The following is a 23,201-nucleotide window of genomic DNA, read 5'->3' on the forward strand; positions in this document are numbered from 1 at the left end:
GTTTCTTCATCTGACAAATGGGGATTCAATACCCTTTCTCCCTCTTCCCTAGACTACGAACCCTATGTATTACAGGGACTGTGCCTGACCTGATTATATTATATCTACCGAGCGCTTGGCAAATAGTAAGTGGTTAGCAAAGCCCTCAGTCACCCACTGGTGAGATCCAACAGCATCTTGCCACCCTGGGCTGGACCATCAGGACCTCCTATTGGCCCAAGGGGGTCCCGATGGTCTGAGGGGGCCTCAGACAAGCCCAGCTCTCTGGAGCAGAATGGGTAGGGAGGAAACCAGAGAGTGGGGTAACAACTAGATCGTCAGCCTGCTTCCTTCCATGAAAATCCAGGCTGAGTTCTGCCGACAGTGATTAGCTGAGGTTATTTGGTTTAAGAAAGCAATACCGAGAGGAAGCAGGCAGGCAGCCCTGGGTTTTTGGGGGATTGCTGCAATCTGCCTAGCCAGGGAGAGGCCAGCAGCGGCCTTCGCTTCTTAGGGCTTAAGATAGAATGGGCTTTGCGGTTAAGGGGAACTGGCCACCTCTCGCTTCCCGTTAAGGAAGAGTCCTGGGCCTGCCCGGCTGGAAAATCCAGCTCCTCCGGCCCGGGGGCCCTGACCCCGGGATTAGTGCTCCCTCCCACTTCCCTGACCCTACCCGGGCTGAGCTGGGCTGGGCCAGGCTGGCCTGCCTCAGGGGTCGGCACTGAGAGACCCCTGCCCCTCCTGGGATCTGGGGAGGGGAGAGGCCTTTCCAATTGGTCAGGAACCAGTCCTCTGCCTTCCCCCTGCCCTCCCCATTAAGATTCACTAATTAGAAAATAATGATCACATGGTGCTTAATCGTATTGTGCTTTAATTGCCTGAGCAGTGCCCGGAGAGGGGTGGGGGGAACTCATCTCGACACCTGGTTAATTAGTCCCTGGCCGGGCTCAGGACCCTTTCATCTGGAGGAATCAAAGCTTCTCTTCTGCATACCCGCCCGCCCCCCCCACCCCTCTTCAGGCCCTAGTACCCGGATCCCTTTCTGTCCCCCGGACGGTCCCGGAGGACTTCCTGGTGGCAGTGTACTACTCCCACTTCCCAGGCTGTGCCAGCTTCCGCCTCTGCAGGAGACCCAGCCTGGCCCTTGGGCCCGAGATGACCTGAGATGACAGCGGGGTGGACGACGTGTTCTCTCGGCACCATTCTGGCGTCGACCCCAAGCTCCGACCCTGGAAGCCGACCTCAGGCTCCAACTCTGGGAGGGTGCTGCTCCCACTTCCCCGCTGGGAACTGACCATCCAGGGCGTGGGACTCTAGTGTGTCTTCGCCGCGCTCCCACAGCCAGCTGGTCCCCATGCAGATATCCCAGCCTTTCCTAAGCTAATCTACCATCCATCGGGGAGAACTGGTTTGCCAACGGGGAGTGTGCAAGGAGTGGGGAGGGAGGGCGGTGGTGCCACCCTGGAGCGCCCATGACTCAGCTGGGCTCAGTTCAGCCACTCGGGGACACCCTCACGGAAGGCCTGCCCATCCCTGTGAGGCCATTTGGGCTAGCGGAGCAGGACATGCTCTAATTTCCTGGACAGCCTTTTCTTGGGGCTCCTCAGAAGCAGTGTGGTCTAGTCACTGGGACAGACCCTGTCCCACATAGGGCTCACAGTCTCAATTCCCGTTTTGCAGATGAGGTAATTGAGGCACAGAGAAGTGAAGTGACTTGCCCAAGGTCACAAGCAGACAAGTGCGAGAACCGGGTTTAGAAGCCATGACCTTCCAACTCCCAGGGCTATGCTCTATCCACTAGGTCATGCCTCCAGCCTGCAAATGCTACCAACTTCCCACTTTTTAGCTTTAACCCAGGTTGAGGACACCTGGATTCAAGCTTTCATTCATTCTGGGAGAAGCTAAGCCCTCCAGTAGCTCCAGAAACTTATCCAACATTTGCTTTCGCCAATGTGAGCAGGCAGAGACAATAGGCTCTTTTGAGGCTTTCAGCTTTCTCATCTGTTTCCAACTCACCCCCTATCTTAGTCTTCTCTTACAACGAAGGGAAAGAAGCCCACATTCTTTAGTCAGCTGAGTTACCTCGGTTAAGTAACTTAACTTCTTTATGTCTCAGTTTCCTCATCTGTTAAATAGGGCTAAGGTACCTGTTCTCCTCCCTCCTTAGACTAAGAGTTCTGTTCTGTGATATAACTGCTCAGATTGTGTCTATCCCAGTGGTTCGTACAGTGCTTGGCACATAGCTCTAAACAAATATTTGTTATTATTTATTATTATTTTATTTATTTATTATTATTATTATTATTTATTATTATTATTATTTGGTTGGTTGTTTACCCAGGAGCCTTCAAGTTGGAACTACTCCCAGCCCAAACTCTTTCAGCTGGCTGATGGGAAGGGCGGGAAGTTAAGAGGCAGCATTGAATGCTGACTCCATAGGTCAGGGATTAGAGCACTGGTTTTTGTAAATCAGGGATTGTGAGTTCAAATTTCTCTGGGTACTGTGCATCTGCATTTTTTTCTCTAGACTATAAGCTCAGTTGTGGGCAGGGAAATGTGCCTACCAACTCTGTTATACTCTCCCAAGCACTTAGTACAGTACTCCGCACACAGTAAGCCTCAATAAATACCACATATTGATTGATTGATGGCTTGCCGGGGGCTGTTAGGTGGCCTTTTCAGTCATGGATGGGACAGCACTGATCCATGGGAGAGGAGATTCTATCTTAGCAGAGCGCTGCTGGTACTTGAGTCCAACCTCTTTTATTCTCTTCGTCTCCCTCCACCCTAATTCCTCTTCCACTGCCCAACTTCAGTAACTTAGGGTTCAAATGCAAAAGAGCCATGGGATGGGGCAGGACAACCAAAGAGTGGAGGAGAGTTGCTTGAATCTACCATCCCGAGAGGTAGCCCTGACCCTTTTCCCAAAATAACACAGTGTGTTTGACCTTCTGTGTAAATAAGTTTTGAGCAGTCAGGAGTGGGTGAGGATGGAATTGAATGGAACATTTGGGTGGGGGCAGGAGGGACGTTCCCATGGCCTGAGCAGCAGAGAGAGGCACCACCAGAAGAGGCAGAGGCAAATCCCAGGAATCATGATGTCTTTCCACGGTGGGGCCATCCCACGAGAAAGACACGATCCAAACCAGGACGTTGAAATTGTCTGTAACTTTATTCCGAACGGCAATTCAGGACAAGTAGAAATAACTTTTCTATCAATAAATATAAAAAAAAAAAATAAATTAGGGTCCCAAAAATAAATCGAAGGTAACACTGACGGGCTAGCAAATGACAGCTAAAGAAGCGAAGGGTAGGGAGAGTTCAGAAGGTAGAAATAAATAGGAAAGATGAGGCGTTCATACCAGTGGGACCTGCCTCATTCTCTTGCGGGCAGAGCCACGTCCCAGCTGAGCTCAGGGACACAGGATGCCAGGCCAAGCCTGGGCCCCCGCCCCCTCCCCTCCTGGGGAGGCTACCACACAAACACACTCTCAACTAAGTACAAAAAGTATAAAAAAAAAAACATAGCCAGGGGGCCCTCTCCTTCCTCCGCTCCTTCAAAAGGCCACAGTCGAAGAGGAAGAGTGCCTCAGTGCTCAGGGAAGACAGCGGAGACAGCCCACCTCCCTGAAACTCGAAGGCGGTCGGCTTCTATGTCGCAGTCCGTCAGCGAGGAATCGTTTGCACAGAGTTTGGTCACCGTCCTCTTATAAAGAGTGAAAGGGTGCATTACCCAGTTCCCATGGCGACTGTCAGGAGGCCTGGCCAGCCCCCACTGCCTCAGGGGAAGGGAAACCAAAGTGAAGGCCACTGGAAACGCCACAGAGGACTTCTGAGAAAATTCAGAGCTGCGCATCTGTGGAGCGGTTCTCTGGTTGGCCGGTCCTCACGGCACCGAGAGAACAGGGAGATGAAGGCTTTGACCCTCCTTGGGCAGAGGGAGGATCCCAGGGCCCGTACATCCCAGGGGCCAAAGTCTTTGAGGAAACCGTCCATTGCTCGGAAACACCTGGCACCCCTTCAGCCCGTCTTGGGGCTGGTCACATTGCACAGCTGCGGCTGAGGGTCCATATACACCAGAGATTAACCACTCAATAGTACACAAAAAATAAATAAAGCAATCACTGTCGAGGTAAAACACGGATCCAAGAAGCTGAGTGGGAGGACTCTAGGCGGCAGCCAGTTTCCTCCGATGCCCGAGGCTGCCAGCGTTTACTTCAATTCTACGTATCTTCAAGTATTTTCCTGTTTGCACGTACGCTTAGATCCCTCCCTCTGCTGCTCAGTTCAGATGGGGATTCCCACAGTGCTGACTTGCTCCTTCAGGCCCAGAAGGCTGTAGGCGATGCGTTTCTGGTGGCCAGGTAAACGGACTCCGATTCTCTTGATATCACTGAGAGAGAAAGAGAAAGAAAAAGTTGGGGGGGGCAGAGTTAGAGAAGTGAACACCGTGGACAGCTGGAGAGCAGCATGGCCTAGGGGAAAGAGCACAGGACAGGGAGCCAGGAGACCTGCATTCTAATCCTGCCTCCAGAACTTGCCAGCTGTGTCACCTTGGGCAAGTCACTTAACTTTGCTGTGCCTCAGTTACCTCATCTGTAAAAGCGGAGATTAAATTCTACTCCCTCCTATTTAGACTTTGAGCACTGTGAGGGACAGGGTCTGAGTCTGATTAACCTGATTAACTTGTGTCTACCTCAGCATTTAGAACAGTGCTTGACACATAGTAAGCACTTAAGAAGTACCATTAAAAAAAACCTATAAAATGGGCAAAAATCCCTATTCTCCACCCTGATAATCTCATATAGGATAATAATAATAATAATGGCATTTATTAAGCACTTACTATGTGCAGAGCACTGTTCTAAGCACTGGGGAGGTTACAAGGTGATCAGGTTGTCCCATGGGGGGCTCACAGTCTTCATCCCCATTTTGCAGATGAGATAACTGAGGCCCAGAGAAGTTAAGTGACTTGCCCAAAGTCACACGGCTGACAATTGGTGGAGCCGGGATTTGAACCCATGACCTCTGACTCCAAAGCCACTCTTTTCCACTGAGACACGCTAGGATAGACTCTATCTAATCTGCTTGTTTTATATTTACCCCAGTGCTCGCTACATCGTAAGCACTTAATTATTATTATTATTATTATTATTTGGGATTAGGCAAGGGCTACAGGGCTCCCCAGAGCCACACTGGCCAGATGGACACCTGGGTGGATCCTGTTTCTGCATGGAGAGGAAAGCAGCATGGCCTAGTGGAAAGAGTTTGAGCCTTGGAGTCAGAGGACCTGGGTGCTAATCTTCAACTCGGCCACTCATTCGTGCATTCAATCGTATTTATTGAGCGCTTACTGTGTGCAGAGCACTGGACTAAGCACTTGGGAAGTACAAATTGGCAACATACAGAGACGGTCCCTACCCAACAACGGGCTCACAGTCTAGAAGGGGGAGAAAAACAACAAAACAAAACATGTGGACAGGTGTCAAGTCATCAGAATAAATAGAGATAAAGCTAGATGCATATCATTAACAAAATAAATAGAAGAGTAAATATGTACAAGTAAAATAAATACAGTAATAAACCTGTACAAACATATATACAGGTGCTGTGGGGAGGGGAAGGAGGTAGGGCGGGGGAATGGGGAGGAGGAGAGGAAAAAGGGGGCTCAGTCTGGGAAGGCCTCCTGGAGGAGGTGCTTTGTGACATTGGGTAAGTCAGTTAACTTCTCTGTGCTTCAGTTTCCTCAACTGTAAAATGGGGATTCAATACCTGTTCTCCTTCCTACATAGCCCTTGAGTCCATGTGGGACAGGAAGTGGATCCAACCTGATCAACCTTTAACGACCCCAGCACTTAGAACAGTGCCTGACACATAGTAAGCACTTAACAAACACAATAATAATAGCAATGATAATAATAATAGTAATAATAATAATAGATAACACATCTCATTAGTCCACCTTGTGAACAGCTACTTAGCCCTCACCGTTTTTGCTGGGCCAGTGAGAAAGGATTCTGATTCCTCCACTATTGCTCACTAGAAGCTTTGAACAGTGCTTTGCACATAGTAAGCACTTAATAAATGCCATTATTATTATTATTATTATTATAGAGCCTCCATTCCAAGGTCACAGTTTTGACCTCAGGGACCTTCCATTCCAGGAGATACACTGCAAATGAACTTGGGCTGCAACAGGCCCATTACCCTCTTCTTTGTTCTAAACAGTGATCTCAAAGCACTCTATTTAACAATAACTTTCTTCCTCATCACCGAGACACTTCCTTCCCCATGCCTCCAAGATGGAGAAACTGAGGCCGGAGAGGATGAGTCATACAATAAGGCCCTACAAAACGGGATGGAGGAGGTGGAGGGGGTGTGTTGGGAGCCATTGATTACTCTTCTCCCCCAAGCCCTGAAGGATTTTGGCCCCCTCCCTGCTCCCCCTTTCCCTCGACTCTCCTTGTAAAATCACTTATGCTCCTGGCAGTCCCCAAGCAGACTTTTATTGCATACTTTGTTACTTTTCTATAATAACATTGTCACCACCAGGCCAAACAGATGAAAACACCCAGGTTTTTATGAGCCTGTTCCTGGGTTGTAAAGGGAGTTAATTATATAGTGTGTTCTCCTATTTGCATCTCTTGAGACATGATTTTTCCCACACAATTTGAGAGCCAGTAGAGGTGGGTGTGTTGAGCAGGGTAACTGCAAACCCAGGCGTTTCCTGCTTCTCCTTAGGGCGGGGGACAGGGGCAGTGTGCCTTAAGGCCTGTCTTAGAGGACGGAGGCACCTCCCGCATCTATCTCAGGGAGGGGTCCCAGGCCTCAGAATGCTCTCCCAACTGCAGCAAGAAGGATTTAGGTAGGTGGATTTGCAAAAGCACTTCCTTACTAGAAGGGTGGTGAGATGTGAGAAGTGAGAACAAGTCATGAAGGGAAGTGGGATCCCTCCATTTTTTAAATAGTATTTGTTCAGCGCCCACAATGTGCCAGGCACTGTAGTGGCATGACATAGTGGCTAGAGCCCGGGCTCGGGAGTCAGAAGGCCATGGGTTCCAATCTCGGCTCCACCACTTGTGTGACCTTGGACAAGTCACTTCACTTCTCTGAGCCTCAGTTACCTCAGCTGCAAAATGGGGATTGAGCCTGTGAGTCTCACATGGGTACGGGGACTGTGTCCAACCTGATTTGCTACCCCAGAGCTTAATAGAGTGCCTGGCACATAGTAAGTGCTTAATAAATAACATAGTTACTGTTATTACTATTTTGTGCTGGGGCTAACATAATAAGCTAATCAGGTTGGACGCATTCCATGTCCCACATGGGTCTCGCATTCACTATCCACTAGGCCCATGCTTCCCTAGAGAGACTAAAACTCAGGGCAGGAGGGACTGTGGCAGAGTTTAAATGTGGTGCTTCCTGGAAGCAGGAGAATGGACTAAAAGTCTCTTCTTAACCAGGGATTCTAAAAGATGCTCAAGGTTCTTGCTACCTCACTAGTGATGAAGACACAGCAGGCTGGATCTAGTCCTCTCATAGCGCACCTTATCATCTCCCCTTGGGACACCCCAACCCAGGCGTGGAGGGTTAGCATGAGCCCGGGATTTCTTCCACCCAACTGTATGTCCAGGACTCCGTGTGGATCACGTGATTGGGGGCTGGATCTCCGCCATGCCAATGAGCACCTCTACGGGATCTCTTCACTTCCCCTTCTCTTTTCCTATCCAGAGGCCCTATAACAGAGCAGCAGGTGGTCCTATGCTTAGATCAATGGGCGGGGTCAGTAGGACCCCTGGGTCCCACTCACAGGCCCTGTCCTTAAGAGCTCTTCCCCAACTAAGCTCTCAGCTCCCCTATTTGCCCTTCCTTCTATGTCACTTTCTTATATTTGCCTTCCCTTCTGCATCACTTCCTCTATTTGCCCTCCCGATCAATCAATCAATAGTATTTTTTTGAGTGTTTATAGTGTGCAGAGCACTGTACTAAGTGCTGGAGAGAGTACACTATAATGGAGTTTGTAGACATTTTCCCTGCCCACAAAGAGCTTACAGTCTAGAGGGGAAAACAGACATTAATATAAATAATATAATACAATAAATTATATTATAAATATTAACAAATATATTATAAATAATATAAATATATAAATAATATAAATATATAAATAATATAATTATATAAATAATATAAATAAATACATTATGGTTATGTACCTGAGTACGGTGGGGTTGAGGGAGGGGTGAATATAGAGAGCAAATCCAAGTGCAAAGTGATGCAGAAGGCAGTTGTGTTGAGAACTTAACCAGTTGATTTTCACCCCACCGCCATAGCACTTATATATATAGCTATAATTATATACTATTTAATATAATTATATAATATTAATATATAATATTATATAGCACTTATATATATTTCTATAATTTGCCCTACAGTCCTCTAGATTGTACATTCTTTGTGAGCAGGGAATATGTCAACAAACTCTGTTATACTGTACCTACCCAAGTGCTTAGAACAGTGCTCTGCACACAGTAAGTATGCAATAAATACAATTGATTGATTGATTGATTGATTGATAAATGCCTGTCTCCCCCTGTAGTCTGTAGGCTCCTTGTCTGTGAGCAGGGACTGTCTCTGCTGCATTGTAATGTACGCTCCCAAGCAGTTGGTCTAGTGATGTACATCCCATTAGTGCTCAATAAATACAATTGATTGATTGCGAGAGGTGGGGAGATGGGCTCAGTCAATTACACCCCTTTCACAGGGTCTCCTTGTCCAAACCATGAGGCCGAGTCCCCAGTGGGGCAGCCATCACACTGCTCTTCCTAGCATCTTTTGATGCCACCGTCCGAGACAGAACTGCACTCTACACTCAGTAAGTCCTCAATAAATACCGTCGTTTGTTGGATTGATTGGGCCGGACGACCACGGAACGGATCTGGCCTTGATATTGCCTACGCTCTTAAATTCTCCAGCCTCTGCCCTCCATCCTGGTGCAGGAAGGAAATAAGGAATGAGTGCTTTGAGATCCCAGAATAACAAGTACCGGAAGGGCATGACTCTCTGGCTTGCTCATCAGAGCTCAGTCTCTGGGCAAACACAAGTGGGGGAGGGGATCCTTAAACTATTTCCTGCATTTATCCGACACTTAAAAAAAGAAAAAACAAAAACCCTCAAACTAAGATAGTGCTATCCTGGCTCATGGGAAAGGAATTAGCGAAGGAGAACCCAAGGCTATTTCAAGAGTCTTCTGGGATTGAGTATTTCCTTTAACTCCTTTTCCACTGACTTCCTCCCAAACCTAATAAACCCAGGGCAGGGTGGGGCTCATAGTGTCCCAAGGAGATGGGGGACCTTTCTTCCCTATCATCAATCGTATTAATTGAGCGCTTACTGTGTGCAGAGCACTGTACTAAGCGCTTAGCACTGTACTAAGCTAAGCTGTACTATCCCCAGTGTTGAGCAGCCCAGGGAGGATCAGGCCATGCCTGGAGGAGAGGACAGAGATGAAAGGGAAGGGAGGAAGAAGCACGGCCTAGTGGAAAGAGCACAGGCCCAGGAGTCAGGGGACCTGAGTTCTAATCCTCAGCTCCACCCATTGCTTGCTGGGTGACCTTGGGCAAGACACTTCACTTCTCTGGGCCTCAATTACCTCATCCTCCCTCCACTTTAGACTTTGAGCCCCATACGAGAAAGGAGCTGAGTCTAGCCTGATAATCTTGTTTCTACTCCAGCACTTAGACAGTGCTTGACACATAGTAGATACTTAACGAATACCATTAAAAATAGGAAGGGACTTTGAGATGCTCCCTGCTTTGCCTTGGAGTTTCCCTGCTGCCCCTAATGGGTAAGGGAGGCCCTCTCTGACATCCCCGACTTTAACTGCCACCCTCGGAAGAGATCCTTCTGAGCCTTCAGGATGGGAGAGGACGTAATGATTAAATAATAATAATTTTGGCATTTGTTAAGTGCTTACTATGTGCAAAGCACTGTTCTAAGAGCTGGAGAGGATACAAGGTGATCAGGTTGTCCCCCATGGGGCTCACAATCTTAATCCCCATTTTCCAGATGAGGTAACTTGAGGCCCAGAGAAGTTAAGTGGCTTGCCCAAAGTCTCACAGCTGACAAGCAGTGGAGCCGGGATTTGAACCCATGACCTCTGACTCCCAAGCCCGTACTCTTTCCACTGAGCCACGCTGACATGAGCACAAGAGCGAGGGAAGCAGCATGGCCTAGTGGATAGAGCACGGGCCCAGGAGTCATAAGGACCTGAGTTTCAATCCCAGCTCCCCCACTTGTCTGCTGTGTGACCTTGGGCAAGTCACTTCATTTCTCTGTGCCTCAGTTACCTCACCTGTAAAATGAAGATTCCCAGACAGAGGACCCTCCTTCCTCTCCCTCACCTCCCCCTCCCCATCCCCCCACCTTACCTCCTTCCCCTCCCCACAGCACCTGTATATATGTATATATGTTTGTTTGTATTTATTACTCTATTTTATTTGTACATATTTATTCTATTTATTTTATTTTGTTAATATGTTTTGTTTTGCTGTCTGTCTCCCCCTTCTAGACTGTGAGCCCGCTGTTGGGTAGGGACCGTCTCTATATGTTGCCAACTTGTACTTCCCAAGCACTTAGTACAGTGTTCTGCACACAGTAAGCTCTCAATAAATACGATTGAATGAACGAATGAATGACTGTGAGCCTCATGTGGGACAGGAACTGTGTCCAACCCAATTATCTTGTACCTACCTAAGTGCTTAGTATTTATTAATGGCATTTATTAAGCACTTACTATGTGTAAATCACTGTTCTAAGCGCTGGGGAGGTTACAAGGTGATCAGGTTGTCCTATGGGGGGCTCACAGTCTTAATCCCCATTTTACAGATGAGGTAACTGAGGCACAGAGAAGTTAAGTGACTTGCCCAAAGTCACACAGCTGACAGTTGGTGGAGCCGGGATTTGAACCCCTGACCTCTGACTCCAAAGCCCGTGCTTTTTCCACTGAGCCACGTAGTACACTGCCTGGCATAGCGGAAGCACCAAGAAATAGCATTAAAAAATAAAAGTCCTGGTCAAGGGCTCCTGGACAGTCCCCCAGGAATGGCTCATGGACCAGACATGGTCCAGGAAATGTGCCGGGGCCCAGCTCTCCCTTGCTGTCCCCTGGGCCTGGTCACCAAGTTCATCCCAGAGAAAAACGCCTCAGTTCTGAGAGGTCACTGCAGTGACGACCTCGGCTCCCAGCCCAAGTTGGGTTATTTAAACTTGTGACTATTTTTAAAAGGCCAGAGACCCTGAGTGCAACTATCCCCCTCCTAGGGAGAGGACACTAAGCACCCTCCCACTCCAGGCAGAGAGGTCGGAACAGGGGAAGTGACTAAGGCCTGGCCCAGGCCCTGAGTCGCCTCCTCACCAGGCAATTCCAGGAAAGGTCCCGGCACTTGGTAGAGATTCTCCAGGGCCAGAGAAGGAAAATGCTTCTCTGGGATCTGTCAGTGACCCAGTCCCCACCACTGGTCGGAAGCCTGCCAGGGCTCGGGATGCTGGGAGGATGAGGGAGGAGGGTAGACCATTTCAATGGATTCCTCTACACATCCAATGAGCAAATGTGGGGAGGAAGAAGGAGAAGATAGAGCCCACCCTATCCATCCCAAGTCCAAGGGGAGAAGGCTAAAGAGTGACTCAGACGGGATGGTGCTGGGGGAGCCTCCCCTTCCCAAGGCCCCAGAGTGGGGTGGCTGGCTGGTTCTAGGCTAAGGGGAGAGGAGGATACTCTGGCCTCCTGAGTGGAGCCCTGGAGGCTGGTATCCACAGCTTGGGGCTCAGAGGAAGAGGAGGTGGAAGGCTGGGACCGGGAGAGGGCCCAGCTTCAGCTCCGGGAGAGGCCCTTGGCCCATCCCGACAGCCGTTTCGGGCTCCAGAAGCTGGGTTCTCTGGTCTTTTCTGTACCATCTTCTCCTGCAGGCAGGGGAGCCACTGGCAGGAGGAGCGAGGATCTGGAAAGAGTTGCTTTCAGAGGCCAAAGAAGGTTCTGGGGGCTGGCTGGAGGGTGGACAATGGGGGCCCATTGAAGAGCGTGGTCTGTCTTCCCTATTGGAATGGAGCTCCTCGTGGGCAGGGAACATGTCTGGGGCATCTGTTGTACTTCCCAAGTACGTTCAACCAGTAGTCAATCAATCCCATTGCAACTGTTACTACTATTGCTATGATTGCTTAGAGAAGCAGCGTGGCCCAGTGGAAAAAGCACGGGCTTTGGAGTCAGAGGTCATGGGTTCAACTCCCAGCTCTGCCACTTGTTAGCTGCGTGACTTTGGGCAAGTCACTTAACTTCTCTGTGCCTCAGTTCCCTCATCTGTAAAATGAGGATGAAGACTGTGAGCCCCAAGTGGGACAACCTGATCACCTTGTATGCTCCCCAGCACTTAGAACAGTGCTTTGCACATAGTAAGCACTTAATAAATGCCATTATTATTATTATTATTATTATTATTATTGCTACTACTACTACTACTACTACTGCTAGTTGGGTCTGGGGGAGGGGAGGCAACACTTACTCATTAGTCATCTGTACCACTTTCTCGATGGCATTGTAGCCGGACGTCATGAAGTGCTCTGTGTATTGGTGCATCTTGATGGACTCGAGCCACTCGGACACAGTGCGGAAGGGGATTCCCTCGGAGCCGCTGGTGCTGGGCAGGCGTATGGAGACTCTGCAAGGACCCAGATCCTCGGGATGAGGGCCTGAAATGGAGCCCCGGAGGCAACCCCCAGGACACCAGACATGATACCCCTCAAGGGCCCAGAGGCTCCTCAGCCCTGTCAGCCCTGCCAGCCTCACCCCACAGGAACCAGGACCAATCAGCCAGGGACTCCATAGGAATCCTCAGTGGATGGAACAGGATGTGGGCTTAGCTGTCGGCCCTGGTCTTTCCCTCGCCACACGGCAGCCTTGGGTACCAGCGGGAATACCAGGAAAAAGCCTTATTATGCAGGCAGTTTCACGCTGCCACCCTCCCCCCGGGTAGCTTCCGCCCACTTGGCATGATGTGCTCCTGGCACCAGGCCTGAGATGCCTCAGATTCTGCCATTCCCTGCTTTTCCTGCCTCATCTGAAGCCACAGGGTGGAAAGCCCAAGCGGGAGAATGGAGGGCAGTTTTGAGAGGAAAGCTGGGGTTTGGGAGCAGGTGGGGGAGCCTCACCTGGGGTCGAAGTCGGCCAGGGTCTTGAGTGAATCGGGAGCTCGGATGAGCTTATCCAAGATGCTGACGATGTCAGCAAATTTGGGGCGCCGGGCACGTTCTTGCTGCCAGCACTGCATCATCAGTTGGTAGATGGCGGAGGGGCAGTCCATGGGAGCGGGCAGTCGGAAGCCCTCATTGATGGCTTTCATAACCTATCGGGAAAAGGCCACCCGGAGAGTTGGGACAGGGCTCTGGCTCAGAGGGCAGGTTTGGAGAAGGGCACCAGAGGCTCTCAAGCAGGTGGTGAGCCTGGCAAGTCGGGCCAAGGAATCTGGCCCCCAAGTTCTAAAGTCCAGGGAGCCGGGGAGGGCACAATTATTCCAAAACTGAGCCTTCTGTGGAGGGAAGGATCTCTCCATGGAGGAAGAACTGTGGACTGACCTGGGTTCAGGCAGCTCAGGCAATACTGGGGGAAGGGCCGGAGAGCTTGGAGAAGGGACGCCGACTAAAGGGAAAAGGATTCAGCCCCTCCCCAGAGGGGATGGAAGGGAAAACGGCTTCTTCTCCATCCACCCCACCCCAGGACCCCGGGTGAGGCGAAGGACATTGACCTAGGGAAAGCTCAGAGAGGGCGGAGCATCCCGGGTGACCTGAGTCACAGGCACGGGAGGGCCACAGAACAACACACCAGGGTTCAGAGCTCAGCCAGGAGAAGGGGGAGGTTGTTAGAGAGGCGTCCTCCGAGTTTGCCGGGGGCAGAGCTGGGCCCCAAAGACAGCCCCAGAGCCCCACCTGACTGGCCCTCACCTCATGGTTGGACAGCTCCCAGTAGGGCCTCTCTCCATAGGACATCACCTCCCACATGACGATGCCATAGCTCCAGACATCACTGGCCGAGGTGAACTTGCGGTAGGAGATGGCCTCAGGTGCCGTCCAGCGAATGGGGATTTTCCCCCCCTGTAGAGAGGCAATGGGCCACTGTTACCATGGATGCCACGGACCAAACCCCTGGAGCAAACTGGCCTGGTGAGGGCAGGCATCCCTAAACAGTTGTAGAGATCGGTCTGAGGCTCACATGGCCTCCTCAGACACAGGCCCCTTTTTCCGGACAAGCTGACCTTGTCTGATCATGGTAAACTGTCGGATTTATCAAGCAGTTATTATGTGCTAAGCACTGGGGTCAGTACAGGGCTATCAGATCATATACAGTTTCTGACCAACGTGGAGCTGACAATCCTCACAGATGAGGAAACTGAGGCCCAGGGAGATTAAGTGACATACACAAGGTCTTAGAGCAGGCCAGTGGCAGAGCCAAGCCTAGAACCCGGGTCACCCACTTCCCAGACCTGTGCCCTTTCCACTAGACCATGACCCATTATCTCCAGGGGAAATGTCCAAACTCTATAAAGGGTTCCCCGCCGGATGCCCAGCCCTATTGCTAAACGCATTTTGGCCCCCGCCCACTTGCCATCCTGCACAGATCCGGCCCCACTCACGCTGGTCGTATAGGTAGCATCGGGGTCATCCTCCAGAACCCGGGATAGCCCGAAGTCGGACACCTTGCACACCAGCTGGCTGTTGACCAGGATGTTGCGGGCGGCGAGGTCACGGTGGACATAGTTCATATTGGCCAGGTACTTCATGCCTGCCGCGATGCCCCGCAGCATGCCCACTAGCTGGATCACACAGAATTCGCCATCCTTCTCCTGACCAGAGACAGGACAAACAGATGCTTAGACTACCGGGAGAGCGGGCAAGAAGGGCATCCCTCTCGCCCCTGCCACAGCTGCCTCCTCTTCCCCCAACAGGGAATGGGCACAGCTTCCCCAGAACTGGTGTGAGCCTAGGCTCTGGCTCCTGCCCCTGATCTTTTTCTCCTCCAGCTTGGCTTTCTGATTGGTGGGTGTCCCCTCCAACCCTCCAGGGATGGGGAAGTCCCCTTTCTCCTTTCCCTACTCACCCGCAGGAACTTGTCCAAGGCACCATTTTCCATGTGCTCTGTGATGATCATCATGGGCTTATCTGCAAAGGCCCGGAGAGTTAAGAGGGGTTCTGGCAGCCTGTCCCTGCTTCCCCCTCCCTTGGTCTGCCCTGCCCCGGCCACCCTCCCACCGCACTGAGGAAAGCACTCACATTTGGAGACAACCCCCTCCAAGCGGATGATGTTGTGGTGACTGAATTGGCCCATGATGCTGGCTTCGCTCAGGAAGTCCACACGCTGCTTTTCTGTGTACCCAGCCTTCAGGGTCTTCATGGCCACTGGAACTTCTTTCTTGCCTGGGGCCTTCAGTGATCCCTTGAAGACTTCCCCGAATTCTCCTGCCACCAGTGGGGGGAAGAGGTTCTGAGCTGGGCCCCTCCCAGGACTCTGGGGCATCCCCAACTCTGGAGCATTATTAGGTATGGGGCCATCTACCCAGACCAAACGCTTTCATTATGTGGGAGGTGGCTGGCCTTACCTGCACCAATCACCTTCTGACGTGTGACCCAGGAGGGGTGGATCTCGGTGGTGAACTTCAGCACAGCCTGGTTGGGGTCCTCGTAGGTGTGGGGGTCCACATAGGTTTTCAGGGGCTTCAGTTGTTCTGGAGAGAAAAGAGGCAAGGGTCACAGGAGCCGGGGAGGTGTCTGATAAGGAGGCCAAGGAGCATGCGGGGAAGTGGGACACTACTGATAGGAGACTCCTCTGTGCCCTGAGACATTCTCCCACTCCCAGACCTCTCCAGGGAGAATTGCCCAGAGCCGATGGGGTCCTGGGCTTCAGGAGTCCCAGCAGCCCCAACTCCCAAAGAAAGGAAAACCTCTCCTGGTGCCAAATGACCTCTCCCAGGGTGGCTGGCAGGGGATGGGCAGGGAGATAGGAGCAGCTGAGCCTTGGGCAGGACAGGACCGGAAGGCAGTGAAGAAGAATGAGAGAAGGGGACTTGAGCCAAACCCCGGGCCAGCAGCGAGGGGCTCGTCCTTACCGGACTTGGAGAAGTAAACGTCCTCTGAAGACTGGCGAGTTCTAGCATTCTTCCTCCTGGAACGGCATGGTTGGATGAAGCACTGGAGAAGAGCAGCTCCCCATCCCCTCCCTGCCATCTCCGCTGGGAGGCCCCCCCAACTTCACCCACACCCTACCACCTAAGGGGGAAAGGGAGGGGAGACAACTGGTAGGAAATTTTCCAGTGGAAAACTCAGCTCACTTATTCCTCCTTTGCTGTCCTATTAAGTGGCCATAACCGGACTTTTAATCGTGACCCCTAATTTGCCTTTCCTGCTGGCATTGTCCATATGTGCAAACTTGGTTAATAGCAATGATGAGAACAACATAGGCTCAGGTGGCTTCAAATTCTCAAATTCAAGATCTCAGGGCCCTGACAAGCGGCCAGATCCCTGGTGTGCCGGGTGGACAGGGGCCCTTAGACATGAGGGGTGAGAGCATGCCGGGAGGTGCAGGGGAAGACCATACCTGCGGTGGATAAAAAGCCCAGCCAGGGCCAGTGCCAGCAGCAAAACCAAGCCTCCAGCGACTCCTCCAATCACTGCCATGTTGCTGGATCCCTCAGTGGCTGCAGGGGAAAAGAAGGGTGAGTTCCGGTGAAGGGGCAGGCACAGAAGCGCTGGTCCCAGGGTCCTGACAACCTCTCCCAAATCCCATCCCAGTCAATGGGCTCTTCAGACCCATCCACTCCTCTGCCAAAGGATCTCTTCAAAGATCTCTTGAAGGATTCCCTTCAAAGCCCTACTGAGAGCTCACCTCCTCCAGGAGGCCTTCCCAGACTGAGCCCCCTCCTCTCCCCCCCACCCCCCGCCTTACCTCCTTCCCATCCCCACAGCACCTGTATATATGTATGTACATATTTATTACTCTCTTTATTTTACTTGTACATATTTATTCTATTTATTTTATTTTGTTAATATGTTTTGTTTTGTTTTCTGTTTCCCCCTTCTAGATTGTGAGCCCGCTGTTGGGTAGGGACTGTCTCTATATGTTGCCAACTTGTACTTCCCAAGCCCTTAGTACAGTGCTCTGCACACAGTATGCACTTAATAAATACAATTGAATGAATGAATGAATGAATCTCAAAGCCCCCTCGGCCCATCACTTTCTGTTTCAGTCTATGGAGCCAATCCCACTTCTGCTCTCTAAATAGCTCCTACTTTGGTTTTAGCCTGCTTCCCACTAGTGATTAAGGAATGTTGGTTTCACGGTCAACTTTGGGATCCTTTCAGGGGGACCCTCTGGGCTGTTTCCCCTCAAACACTCAATGGGTGGCCACCCTACCCTCTTATTTACTTATATTAATGTCTGTCTCCCCTTCTAGACTGTAAGTTCATTGTGGGCAAGGAATGAGTCTGTTTATTGTTATATCATACTCTCCCAAGCGCTTAGTACAATGCTCTGCACCAAGTACTCAGTAAATACGATTGACTGACTGGCTGACTCCTTCCCTCCCCTTTTTCATCCAGCGTCCCTTACCTAGGGTCTGGAACTCATGCACCTTGCTTCCGGCCCCCTGGCCCTCCTGTGTCAGGGCCTGGACCTGTACCAAGTACGTGGTGCCCGGCACGAGATCGTCCAGTGTCATGGAAAAGCCTTCAGTGCGACGCACGTTATAGTTGTTGGGATCCATCTGCCCGAGGGAGAGAGGGAGGTCAGTCTTGTCAGCCCTCTATACCATCCCCTCCTTGGACCCCGGACTCCATCCCGGAGGGCCGACCTGGACCCAGCCCAACTCACACATCCTCCAAGGCCTCCATCCTACTATAGGGATAACATCCCATGGCCACCTGGGGACCCTTTCCCAAATTCTCTCCACCCCCAGCCTCCGTTTCCTTGAAAACCATAGAGTAGACCCCACCATTACCTTCTTGTGATAGGTGACCTCGTACTTCCAGACGCGGTTCTGCTGCCGGAGGGGAATGGTCCAGGACACGCTAAGGGTCGTGGTGCTGCGGCTGTCCAGATTCACCCTTGGTGGTTCTGGGAGACCCGAGCAGGAGACCGGGGTCAGGCCAGGCCCGGGACAAGAGTAACCCTACTTCCCAAGGACATTCCCCTGGATCCCTTGTCCTCTGCCACACATCCAGATATCCGCTCCTCCTCTCCCCAGCCAGCTTGTTCCACTCTGCCCCAGGTCCCTCCTGACTCTCTGTCTATCTTTAAACTCCATCCCACTTCCCTCTCATCCATCTGTTCCAAACTCTATAATATAGTTGGCCCCCAATTACCCACAGGGATGAAGGGAAGACAAGTTTTTCCTTTGTCCTCTCCTCCTCCCCATCCCCCCCGCCCTACCTCCTTCCCCTCCCCACAGCACCTGTATGTATGTTTGTACAGATTTATTACTCTATTTATTTTACTTGTACATATTTACTATTCTATTTATTTTCTTAATAATGTGCATCTAGCTTTATTTCTATTTATTCTGATGACTTGACACCTGTCCACATGTTTTGTTCTGTTGTCTATCTCCCCCTTCTAGACTGTGAGCCCGTTGTTGGGTAGGGACCGTCTGTATATGTTGACAACTTGTACTTCCCAAGCGCTTAGTCCAGTGCTCTGCACACAGTAAGCGTTCAATAAATACAATTGAATGAATGAATGAATGAATGAATGAAGTTGGCCCGGGGAAACCCAAAGCCAGCCCGGGAGTCTAGGTCACATGGGGAACGGATAGGTGGGGACCCATAACCCCTTGGCCTGGGCCCTCGCTGCCCCCCCGGGTCCTCACCGGTCTGGTTGATGCTGACGCTGGCCGTGCGGAAGCTGCGGGTGGTCACGAAGCCAGAGACCCCATTGCGGGCCTCCACAGCAAAGGTGTAGTTGATGTGGGGCTCCAGGTCACTCACGGTCAGACTAGTGCTGCTCAGGTCTTGGGGCGGCTCTGAGTAGCGCACACTAGACTCACAGGGGAAACACTCCCCCGTCTCAGGCCAGCACTGCTCACAGGTGACCGTGTAGGTGACATCCGTCCGGCCTCCTGTGTCCTGGGGGGCTTTCCAGCGCAGCTCCACCTTGGCGCCCATGCCGATGGCAGTGAGGTGGTAAGGGGGAGAAGGGGGACCTAAAGGGTGGAGGAGAGAGTGGGACTGAGTCACGCTCTCACCTGGGCGAGAGGAAAGAGAAAGAGAAAAGAGAAAGAGGGCAAGAGACTGCAACTGGGCACACGTACCCCTGCCAGAGGGCCAGCTCCCGTGGGTTGGAACCGTTGGAGCATCTTTTCCCCCATATCCAGTGGCATTTAGTTAGTGCTTACTTGTGTGCTTGTGGACACATGCCAGAGCCTGCCCTGACTCCACTCCTCACAGAGTGGGCAGGAAGAGCCCACAGGAGCCAAGAACCATCTTCCCCCAGACTGGGCAGGAAGTGGGACAGGGCTGACTTACTTGTGCAGGCCATGGAGGAAGGATCCGCCGAAGCCCGGAAAAAGCCTTCTTTACAGGCACAGGAGGTGGCCCCCTCGGGTGAGGCCACCGTGTTCGGGGGACACTCCTCGCAGGCCACACTGGAGGCTTCGGACTTGAAGAAGCCAGGGGCGCAGGCTGCGGGAAGGAAAAGGCTGATCGTTAGGACACGTGGACCTCATTTTGCTACAGATCTGGTTTAGCGGGAAGGAGAGATGGGGAGAGCAATGCACTGAGCTCAGTCGGGTGGAAGCAGCATGAGCTAGTGGAAAGAGTGTGGGCCTGGGAGTTAGAGGGGCCTGGCTCTGGCTCTGCCCCCTTGCCTGCTGTGTGACCTTATGCAAGTCATTTCCTGTCTCTGGGCCTCCGTTTCCTCATCTGCAAAATGGGGATTCAGTACCTATTCTCCCTCCTACTTAAACTGCGAGTCCCATGTGGGACAGGGTCAATGCCTGACCTGATTATCTCGTGTCTACCCCAGGGCTTGGCACATAGTAAGTACTTAACAAGTACCAACAGTACTGTTGCTATGAAAGAATCCAATGCCCACACAACTGGGACAGTCCTGTGGCTCAGGTGGTGGTCGTGACGTGTGCCGGACACCGATTCCTAACCTCCCCCACCCTCAGCTAGCTTTCTCTTTTCCCCTCACCCCCATTCAGCCTTCCAAGCCCATAGAGCATCCTTCCCATGCAAGATGGGGGAGGGCAAAGCGAGGAAAGCGTCCAGGGAGGGGAGGAGTTCGAGGGAGAGGAAGCTCATCAAAGAGCCCCACTGCCTCTCTAGGGAGTGACCACTGCTGCCCAGCAAAGGAGAGGGGAAAGGGAACATCCTAGAAGGATTTTCCATCGGAATTTGGTCCCAAGAGCCCCAGAGTCATTTCCTTTAAGATGAAAGAGTTGGGAAGCGTTGTTTCCGGAAGCTTTTTCTGGGTTTGGCGCTGCTGCATCCTTTCTGCACCTGATTGGATTTTTCCCTCGCTCCCCAATTTCCACTGTTGTCCCCACCCATTTACTCCCTTCCCACTGCCCCCCTCCACGCTCCCTGGCAGGCAGCTGCCCAAACACAGGGGCCTCCTCCAAGGAGGCAGCTGCAGCGTCCGTCCGTCCCAGGACAGGGAGCCGGGGAGAGGCCCACCCAGCCCCTGACACATCCCCTCTGCCTGGGGCAGGAGGCAGGTGGGGAGGGGAAACAAGAGCCTGGCCTTGAGGTTTGAAAAGTTTTCCATTCTCCTGCTTCCCCTTTGAACAGATACCCTTCCACTCAGGTTCAGCTGCCCCGGAAAACAGCAGATCAAGAGAGCAAAAACAATGGCATGACTGTAAGCTTGGGAGCTTGAGAACTGAGATGGAGAGGGGAGGCTGAGTCCTCTCTGGCTCCTCAATCCCTGTGCCCCCGGGGAGTTGGGGGGAGGAGGGGATGGAGTCATAGTGCTTCCAGGGCACCAATTTCCCAGAGGGAAGGAAGGAAGGCGTCTTCTCCTCCCACAGGGGCCCCCATCTCAGTGGGCGTGCTCAATGCAGACTATTGTCTGATGGACTTAGTGACTGACTGAGGAGAGAAAATGTAGGAATTCCACAGACCACTGAGGAGGGAAGCCAGGGCCAGGAGGGGAGTGCTGCTGCTAGAAACTGCCAGCTCTGGGGCTTGTCCTTTCCCAGAACTCCCACATCTGCATCTGTCCCAGATAGCCCAGATCCCTCTGGTAAGCCCCCAGTGGAGTCAGCTCTGAGCTCTGCAGAACCTCAGGTCGGGCATTGGGTCAGGAGAGAGGCTACCCAGATCAAATTCCCCTGGAGACTGAAGGAAGGAGGAGAAAATGTTTCATCCCAGCTGAGCTGGGCACATGGAAATGGTGCAGATTTGTATTTGTTGGGGGGTCCAAAGAGGTTAATGTAGAGCAGCCCTAGGGATCCACCCCAAACAAGAGAGCTTTATTGAGTTGGCATTGCTTCAACCTAAGCCCGAAATTGTATAATGGTTTCTTTTCTGTACACATAAAACATGGATACCAGCATGAGCCCTCACTGCTGGTCAGTCAATCAATGATAGTATCAGGAGCTCCACAGCACTTATATTCATATCTGTAATTTATTGCATTGTCTGTCTCCTGCTGCTAGACTGTAAGGTCCTTGTGGGCAGGAACGTGTCTACCAACCCTAGTATTGCACTCAGCTAAGCAAGTAGTACAGTGCTCTGCACACAGGAAGCACTCAATAAATACCATTGACTGAGTCACTCTCTCATCCCCTCATAGGGCAGCCAACCCCCTAGCCCTGAGTCATTCCTTTGGAGGCTCACTGCTACAACCGCTAAAACAGAAAGTGTATATCTGAAACTCTTCCATTGTTCATCTAAGTATCCTCTCCCACAGCTCATCTTCCTGCCTTCATTTCCCATGCAGGAATGCAGTTCTGAAACGTTAGCAGTGACCTGGCCTTCTTGGGTTTCTGACCCCGAGGCTTTCCATCCCACAGCTGGGTCACTCAGAAATCCACAAGGAGGAGGAGGAAGAATTAAAGGAAAAGGTGGAAGAGAAAGTGGAGGAGGAGGAAGACAGGAGATGAAGTCCCTTTTTTTATGGTATGTGTTAAGTGCTTACTATATATCAAGCACTGTTCTAATTGCTGGGATAGATGCAAGTTTATCAGTTTGGACACAGTCCTGTCCCACGTGGAGCTCACGTGGAGGGATTGGAGGGAGGAGGATTTAATCCTCATTTTACAGAAGGGGTAACTGAGGCCCAGATAAGTTAAGTAGTAATAATAATAATAATAATGGTATCTATTAAGCACTTACTATGTGGCAAGCACTGTTCTAGGCTCTGGGGTAGATACAAGATAATCAGGTTGGACACGCAGTTCCTGTCCCACATGGGGTTCACATTCTCAATCCCCATTTTATAGATGAGGTAACTGAGGCACAGAGAAGCTAAATGACTTGCCCACCATCACATAACAGACAAATGACAGGGCCGGGATTAGAATCCATGACCTCTGACACCCAGGCCAGGGTTCTATCAACTCGATCACACTGCTTCTTTTAGGTCTTGTTTATTAACAGCCAGACTATCTCTCCCTGACCCTTGCAGCTCTGCTCATTTCCCAGATATCCCAAGGACAGGGCAGAAGTGGGAAAAGAGGTGTCAATGCCCTGCTTGTTGGGGGGTCAGGGACTGAAACCTAGGTCACTGAATCTTTCCTATTCCTATTCCAGAGTAAAATGATAATAATAATAATGACTGTGGCATTTAAGTGCTTGGTAGGTGCCAAGCACTGTACTAAACTCTAGGAGAGATAAATACAAGCAGATCAAATACAATCCCTTTCCCCCATGGGGTTCACAAGTCTAAAGGGAAGAGAAAAGAGGTATTTAGGCCCCATTTTACAGATGAGGAAACTGAAGCCCAGAGAAGCGAAGTGGCTTGCCCAAGCTCACACAGAAGACACCTGGTGGAGCCGGGAATAGAACCCAGGTTTTCCGTCTCCCAGATCCATGCTCTTTCCACTAGGCCATGCTGTTTTCCTAAAATGAGAGCAATGGGACCCTCCTGGGAGTAGGCCTCATGGGGAGGGCCGTTGGCCTATGATCAGGCCAAGAGGAGGAGGAGGAGGAGAAAGAGGGAGACTGGGGGACCCGGG

At 51.4% G+C, this 23,201-nt stretch overlaps 1 protein-coding gene across 1 annotated transcript in view; it reads right to left on the bottom strand.

Annotated features, from left to right (window-relative positions):
• Nucleotides 1-3,146: 3,146 nt before the first annotated feature.
• EPHA2 (EPH receptor A2) overlaps nt 3,147-23,201 on the bottom strand; it is a 39,208-nt gene continuing 19,153 nt past the window's right edge. Inside the window, exons 4-17 of the mRNA XM_038746941.1 lie at nt 19,543-19,698; nt 18,888-19,220; nt 18,021-18,136; nt 17,633-17,786; nt 16,622-16,721; nt 16,134-16,189; nt 15,627-15,752; nt 15,301-15,486; nt 15,128-15,189; nt 14,664-14,873; nt 13,975-14,124; nt 13,186-13,379; nt 12,540-12,695; nt 3,147-4,372 (exon numbers count right to left, since the gene is read on the bottom strand). Of these exons, the coding sequence (XP_038602869.1) occupies nt 4,267-4,372; nt 12,540-12,695; nt 13,186-13,379; nt 13,975-14,124; nt 14,664-14,873; nt 15,128-15,189; nt 15,301-15,486; nt 15,627-15,752; nt 16,134-16,189; nt 16,622-16,721; nt 17,633-17,786; nt 18,021-18,136; nt 18,888-19,220; nt 19,543-19,698 (2,105 nt within the window). The 3' untranslated portion in view covers nt 3,147-4,266. The remainder of the gene's footprint in view (nt 4,373-12,539; nt 12,696-13,185; nt 13,380-13,974; nt 14,125-14,663; nt 14,874-15,127; nt 15,190-15,300; nt 15,487-15,626; nt 15,753-16,133; nt 16,190-16,621; nt 16,722-17,632; nt 17,787-18,020; nt 18,137-18,887; nt 19,221-19,542; nt 19,699-23,201) is intronic.

The sequence above is a fragment of the Tachyglossus aculeatus genome, chromosome 5 (assembly GCF_015852505.1).
Source record: "Tachyglossus aculeatus isolate mTacAcu1 chromosome 5, mTacAcu1.pri, whole genome shotgun sequence".
NCBI lineage: Eukaryota > Metazoa > Chordata > Mammalia > Monotremata > Tachyglossidae > Tachyglossus > Tachyglossus aculeatus.